Below are 7,973 nucleotides of genomic sequence, written 5' to 3' on the forward strand. Positions count from 1 at the left end.
AGAGTGAAAAATTTAAGGGGGTCTGAATACTTTCCGTACCCACTGTAAATGAGTTAAAAGTATCTTACCACACAGATACACAGATAATAAGGCTCTCATATTGACCTCAAGCTGTTTGTCAACAATTTAAGAGAAGATACAGGCTTTGTGATGAGTTAACATGTTGTGAACATGCCTCAGTAAAACATCTAATCCAGTTGAAAGTTCTCACAATGCTGCTCTCATCCAGCCCCCTGTCAGTTTACCTTCAGCAAAACTTTCAAGGTTGTTGACTTCCGGGAGGGAAGAAGGAAAAAAACAAAGACCCTGCTCTGAGACTGGCGACGCTGCATCTCCCTTAATGAAATCACTGAGTCCTGTCCAAGTGGCTGCTGGTCCTGGAGGGAGGCCACGAACTTCACTTTTCTCTCTCTGTCACCCTAACTCTCCTCCCATTCCTTTCTGTTCCGCTGTGCTCTGTCATCCCTCCCTCTCCTTTTCATCTCTCTCAGGCCTAACTGACCACACCGCTCACTGAGACTGTGCCAGAAATGTTTGTACTGATGTTGTACTTTAGGGCATGGTTTTCATTTTAAGTTCCCTTCTTAAAACCTGCACCAGCTGATTTTCTGGGCCACCTGGGGGTACGAGTACACCTGCCTCTAGTGTTAAAATACTCAGAGGTTAATCTTGGGAAGACTGAAGGGGTACAAAGTGTAATGAGAGACCACAGTCTGCCACAACTTTACTAAAATGCTAGGTACTACTTACATGTTGTTACTTTGTGCTGTCCTGCAAAATTATACATTTGCTTTCTTTTATTAACGTAGGAAAATAGTGTTAAATATAATTTCTGGAGCACAGCTAGAGACATTATTGTTTATCATTGTTAGCTGATTTTATGAATATCATTAATTCCACACTGTATATTAGAAAAGAAAACCAGATTTATTAACCTTCTCTCCAGTTAATGAGTTAATGTTACTGGCACACAGAACACTGCATCAGTCTTGTCTTGCTGCTTCCTTTCTTCCCACCTCCCACCTAACTTGTTATCCCAACTTCCCCTCCATGCCCCTCCCTCTTCCTCCGCTCCTCCCGTTGGATGTGTTCACTAATGACATGCCGGCATCATTGTCCTTGGGAGAGAAGCCTTTTTATTCCAGTAAGCCTTTTTCATTTCATTAGGCTTGAATTTATAGTCGCGCGCACACACACACACACACACACACACACACACACACACACAGACAGGGTATATTTATAGAGGTAGACAGCTCCACAGAAGCCCCTGTTAGTTTCACTACTACTCTTACTGTGCATGTAGGAAGCCTAGGGAAGACTGACACTGTATGTATGGCATAAACTGAGGCAAATATAAAGAGTGCAAAGCATAGACCAAACACCCATACACACAAACAGGCACCCTCAGAAATGCAACTATGATGCACGTAACTAGGATTAATCAAAAATCAGAACTCTAGGTCTAAACAGCAGGTTCATGCATTGATTTCCCACAAGTGTATGTGTGTTAATGTGTGTTGTGTGTGCGTGTGGGGGGGTCACATTCACATTTGGATCTTAGTGTGAACCCTCATTAGTTTAGAAAGGTCCATTAGTGCTAAATTAATTAAAGTAACATACAGCACAACAGAGAAAGAATCAAAGAACAGGATCTGTCCACACAGGGCATCTCATCTCCCACACACACACACACACACACACACACACACACACACAGCATTTAATGTTGTTCGATTAGGGACAGCAACATGTGGCTTTTGCTGCATTTCCACTAAGGGAACCTAATGAGCGATCACCCCCTTCTTCCCTTACCCGTCACCAAGCGTAGCCTCTGGGGATGATGTGGATCATCCTGCTTTGTTTTTTTTTTCTCTCTGTCGGTCTCTGCTTAGAGGAGGGAGGGGCTGCTGCTCGCACACAGGCAGTCAGCTGTGAGTTTGCCGAAGTTTAGCTCCAAGAAGGCACCTCCAAGGCTTTGGAAATGACACTATTTGGCCTCAAGGAGCACTAAAGCACTACAACTGAAACTCAGTGCTCAGTTGCGTCTCCCCCCCTTGCTCAGTAAATCTGCCTCCAAGACCAGGCATGTGTTCACGCCACATTGCATTTGCCACTATTTTGAGTTTGTTAAAAACACACTCCCCCCCTCTGAGGCTTTCTGCATTGTCATATTTTGTACAGTCTGATTTAGTTAGATGAATTCTGCTCCTCCCTGGGAACTTGTTCACTGTCAGTACAATTACAATTTTGTTTTATGATTTAAAAAATAAGCACGTCTAAAAAGCAAATGTGCTGTTGCCTTTATAAAACAAGACCAATGTGTTAATGTTTCCTTACATTAACTGAGACATTTTAAAAAAGCAGCACATTACAGCTTGGTACATTCCACCGTTCTAGTCGAGACTCAGTGCTGTTCTCAGCATTTTAAGCAGTTATTAACATTGCTGTTGTTTATGTCGATGTCACTGATAAGCTTTTTCAGGAGTATTTGAGAAGCTACGTATGTTGCAGAAAAATAGTAAATGGGTTATTAGAAAATAAATAAAATGTTTAATACAAAAGAAGACAATCTAATTATATAGGTCAAAATAAAACCTGTGAGGTGCTATCTCTACAAGGTTTGAATGACAAATTTACAAAATCAGCTTCTGCGTTTGTGTCAGTGGAAAGACTCACCTCAATGACACGTGAATCGAAGTCCTCATAGGTTTCTGTGGAGAGCAGAGGAATAAAAGAAGTTTAGATTCAAACATATATAGCTTTTACATACAAACACATTTAGGCGCAGGCCCATACACACTACTCAGGCAATAAACAGATTAAACTAGGCTCCTGCAAGCGTAGCAAATAACCAGAAGCCCTTGCAGCAGCGCAACAGGTTGACACCTTTCATTGTCAGTGAGTTCTAAAGGATCCCAGAAGCAGCCTGTTCGCTTCTAACCAATTAACAGCAAACAAAGGAGAGCTGACTCAAGGAGGAGAAAACACACACACACCTCTCAGCTGGGACAGTCAGCCATCATCTGTAAGAAACTAAACCTGATCAGAGACTAGTAACTGAGTTACAGCTCTGTGTGCATCACGTTCACCAGGCCCCATGTGTATTTGTGTGAGAGTGACTAACAGTCTGTGAAAGAAAGTGTCTGTACAAGCAGGAGTGAGAGCACAAGTGTATTTCACGGTGTGAGACAGCTTGTTAGGAAGGGGATAAGAGAGAAAACCTATCAAGAGGAAATGAGAGAACAAGAATAAGGAAGATGTGAAGCAAGTGAATAAGCGACTGAATATAAGAAGGACAAAGAAGCAAGAAAATGTGCTTTGCGACTACAGAGCCTCAGAGCTCATTTGTCAGCAATTTGTGGTAAACAAGCTACACTCGAATCCGATAGCACAGACTAACGTTTAAACATGAAATAAGCTGGGAACTGGAGGCCAGGACCTCCATTAGCTGGAACTAACCAGCGTTGTACCTCAGGGTCTGTCATGAAGAGTTGATCAGGCAGGAAGCGCGTCTTTATGGGCTTCAGAGACAGTTAATAATATAGTATAACATTGAACTTCTAACCAAGTGTCCTGATGCAGGGCTCAGGATTCTGTTTTACACTGTCTGATTTCACATTATCAAATGTATCATTTATATGTCCACAGAAACTGTATTTCGATGTTCATGAACACTCCAGATCACCAGTGAAAACCAAAAGCAAAGCGTTGTGCCTCTGTTCCATGTTCTGATGAGGTTTTCAGGACCAGTGTATGTGTACCATGTATACATGCCACAGAGGAAAAGAAGGAGCTGCTCACAGCTGCAAAACATTAAAACTAAATGTGGATGGTGGACAAGCAGCTCCAGAAACACTTTAGAAAACCAAAACTGACAGCAAAAATAATACTGTGAAAATGTGTGCACAGTACCTAATGTGTTCAATTAGCAGAGGAGTAATTTGTTTACAGGTAGCATTTAATAAAAAGATTTAGAGCACAAAAACACGGACCAAAGGTTTAGGCTAACTAACAGTGTTAATGGACTCGCATTAGTTATATTCATGCGCATTTGCTAATTAGCACTACAAACAAAGAATGTCTTTTGTAGGTATTGGATTAGAAGAAATGTTACTTCATATGAATGTCAGTACAAATTTTCAACCAACAGCAATAGAGAAACACATGGCTCTAAAGCAGGGGTCTCAAACGCCCGGCCCACGACCTGATGTCAAAATAGTAATGTAACTCGGCCCTTGAGGTTATATTTTGTTATTTCGTTTTATCCCCACAATAACCACTTATTGTGAAAATTAAGTATTTGTAATTATTTATAATTTTTTCATAAAAAACACATTTATTTTGAAAATGGTAAATACAGAACAAAAGTTTTTAAGCAAACAGGAAGCGCAGGTCCGGAGCCGTACGGTGTGGCGCTGCTTCCAGAGTACGCGGCAAAAAACAATAAGGAGACAAAACAGAAGTAGCGCGGAAGGTATGTCACTTTCAAAATCAAAAAGAAAAGTGGACAGTGAGCACAGACAGTTTCAAGAAAAGTGGACATTGCAGTATTTTTTTTGTTGAGTTAGGTGGAAATGCAATCTGCCTCATTTGTAAAGAGAAACTCGCTGTTCTTAAGGAATATAATATCAAGTGCCATTATTGGAGTAAACATGGACAACCTTAACTACAATGGAGACGACAGGAGAAAACGAGCCACGCAGCTACAAAGAGGACTAGTAATGCAAGGACTTTTCCACAAAACTGGGGGCAATAGGATGCAATAAAAAGTGAAGTTAAATGCAGTTTTTTTTTTTCTTGTTTAACATTATACTGTTACTGTTTCAGATTTAAATATGAAGACAAGTTGCAAAGATGTCAGTTGTGTTGTAAAATATAGCGTTCTGGAATTTCATTCAGTTCAGTGCAATGTTTAAATAAGAGGAAAAGGTTTGCCTTGCCTTTGGTGTGAAACATGCAAATATATGCATAGTTTTTTATTTTTGTCACGATTTTATTTATATATATACACAGGTTGCTAGCACAGGTGTCTTAAGTGTTAAAATACATGTGTTCAAGATATTTGCAGTTTATTCATTAAAATGTTATTCATTCAAATGTTACCAATAAATATTTAATATTTGCATTAGCTATTTTGTATTATTAAAAGCACATTTTCAAAAATATGTTATCTTTTGTATTACTCGAACACTGATGTGGCCCTCCAGTGAGCTGACGGTGGCAGTGGTGGCCCCCAGCTCATTTGAGTTTGAGACCCCTGCTCTAAAGCATCTAAGAGAAACAGTTTGTCATTTAGGTTCATTTTCCAAGTACAGAGGAGAGAAAGAGACGAGCGTGCCTCCGAGGAAAGACAGAAATGGAAAAAATGGGATGACAGTAGAGGTAGAGAGAGACAGAGATAGAAAGGTATGAGAGAGAAAATGGTTCTGGAGGCACAAAGGGCGACTAGGAGGAGGGAGAAAACTGGATGAGCAGTAAGACAAAGATGTCTTTCTAATTTAGGAAATTGTCCTACTTGGCACTTTGGTTGAATCCTTCATCAGTGCTAATGAGGCACCACACTGCTCTGTCACTCCGCTTCTCGCTCACACACGCACACAGCAGCATACCCCTGCTTCATTCATCACTACAATCATCACTGTGTCTTTCCATCCCACGCCACCTTATTGTATATACTGTATGCGTATGTTTGTGGAGACTCGCTGTGTCAGGATCTCGACTCATCACTGCCTCTCCAGTCAGCACTGAAGCCAGATTTATATTTCTTTACTGTTATGAAGTGCGGTTAATAATCACCTTTCAACCATAAATGGCTAAATAATGTGGTTTTCAGCCTCTCAGATGTGACACTTTCATGTTTTCTCAGTTTCATATCATACTAAACTGATTATCTTTGAGTTTTGGACATAAAAATGAAAAACACTTAAAAATGGCACCTGGAATTTTTCAGAAACTGGGACAGGTTTTTTTTTTTCTATTTTCTGACATTTTATAGACTAAACAATTTATCGAGAAAATAATTGGCAGATTAATCGATAATGAAAATGACTGTTTGTTGCAGCCGTACATGGTGTAAGTCACATTCAACTAGCGTCGCAGTTGGGCTACAACAATCAGCAGGTGAAGGCCTGTGGTGAAGTCAGTTCCTACATCCCACATCTCTGGCAGGACCAACGTGTCAACCTGATGTTTACAGTGCAATGCAACATTACGTCTGGGTCACTCCTTCATGAGGCTTTCCTGGTCATATAAATGTGTTTCTACACTGTGAGTGCAGGTGTGTTATTTACCTCCGTTGGGTCCAGGGTCAGGGGGGCCCAGGCTGATGCCCCCCCAGCAGTTCCCCGACCACCCTCTCTCCCTCTTCACCTTCATCTTCTTCCTCCTCTCCCATTCATCCCTCTGACGCACTACAGGAAGACACAACCGTGATTGGGAAAAGTGTCAATGTGTGTTCTAACTATGCATTTTAACTGTGTCTATTTCTTGGCTAGAGGATGCAAAATGAATTTAAGTGTAAAAGCTTACAGTAAAGTTGTACTGCACTATACAACCAGCACATTTAGCACCAAAGCTCTGAGAACACACAGAGGCCACAGCTGGTGTCAAAGAGCACAGCGTGATAAATGTGAAAAGGTGCTATCTGTCAGCATCAAATTATCTGTATAATTACTGCTAGCAGCTAAGATCACAGTGGGAACAAACAGGAAACTTCTCACACCAGTGGTGCTGATGGTGCTTCTGTTTCTCAAGATTAAGACCATGCTGGTTGTTCCTGGTAGCACTCTTCCAGTTAAATCATTTCTCTCTGGCTGTGGAAAATGAAGTGACTGACAGTAGCTGGGATCAAATCAAATGGATCAATGTGTTCTTAAATTCATGAGGGTCTGTGGTGTTAAGGTTGTAGTACATTTGTATGAGATATATTATTTTTGTTCATTTTGTATGTCCAGCTTGATTGTGTGCATTCGGCCCCTGCACCTCGTTCAGCTTGCACCTCCTGCTGCTCGGCCTCGCCTCTTTGACTGATGCTCTGCAGAGCACCGTCCCTTATCACCGGACTGTTCAGACCAGGCCACAGGAAACCACCACGCCCTGTGGGTTAAAGGATATGAAGAGGAAAAGAAAAAGAAATAAAAACAATGACAAAACAACTATTTCCAAATCAAATGCCTCCTAATGTGTATGTATATGGACAACTGAGAGGGAAGTAAATGACAATCCCGTTTAAATAACAATTTGACAGAAGAAAATAAATACCGGTAGGTACATAATCTACTACAGATGTATTTGGGTTTTGGGAGTTTACAGGTTTCAGAAAATGTATTTTAATAGTTCAAACTTGTTCAAAAGTTTTTTTTTTCTTAAAGCTACTTTATTAGTCCTAAACCCATGACTGAATAACACATTCAGGACATTTTAAAACTGCTTCTTAAATTAGATGATTCAACAACAGAGAGATTGCAACAAAAGTATGGATGCAAAAGAGTGACTTATTACAGACATTTATTTAAAGTGACGCAAAGTAATGTAAACAATCTGATTTTCACATGTGGAAATACAGAAAGATCACAAACATCTACAAAGATAAAGAGACGGATGTCCCATAGAGACAGAGGCAGACAGATATTGTCTCACCTTCTCCGATGTACTGCCCTAGGTTCAGGTCTCTCCTCAGTTTGCGTTTGGTTCTCTTCCCTCGGCCCTTCCTGGACGAGGAACCAGACTCCGCCAACACACCTTTCCATAACTCTTCAGCCGTCACTGTGATCACAAACACAAAAAAATATGAACTTAAAAACAGCAGCTCCAAATATCTGTCAAATATTTTTTTCTTTCATGTGCATTAAACATACATCCATCCATCATTTTCCTCCGCTTATCCGGGACCGGGTCACGGGGGCAGCAGTCTAAGCAAAGATGCCCAGACTTCCCTCTCTCCAGACACTTCCTCCAGCTCCTCCGGGGGA

The 7,973-nt window shown here is 40.9% G+C and overlaps 1 protein-coding gene across 2 annotated transcripts in view; it reads right to left on the bottom strand.

The window, feature by feature from the left end:
- The window catches only part of mrps5 (mitochondrial ribosomal protein S5), a 20,301-nt gene that overhangs the window by 8,944 nt on the left and 3,384 nt on the right, over positions 1 to 7,973 (bottom strand). For both annotated transcript variants that reach the window (XM_020601662.1, XM_020601663.1), the window contains exons 3-6: positions 7,642 to 7,767; positions 6,985 to 7,098; positions 6,294 to 6,413; positions 2,680 to 2,714 (exon numbers count right to left, since the gene is read on the bottom strand). In XM_020601662.1, coding sequence (XP_020457318.1) covers positions 2,680 to 2,714; positions 6,294 to 6,413; positions 6,985 to 7,098; positions 7,642 to 7,767 — 395 coding nt within the window. The remainder of the gene's footprint in view (positions 1 to 2,679; positions 2,715 to 6,293; positions 6,414 to 6,984; positions 7,099 to 7,641; positions 7,768 to 7,973) is intronic.

The sequence above is a fragment of the Monopterus albus genome, unplaced genomic scaffold, assembly GCF_001952655.1.
Source record: "Monopterus albus unplaced genomic scaffold, M_albus_1.0 scaffold52.1, whole genome shotgun sequence".
Taxonomy (NCBI): domain Eukaryota; kingdom Metazoa; phylum Chordata; class Actinopteri; order Synbranchiformes; family Synbranchidae; genus Monopterus; species Monopterus albus.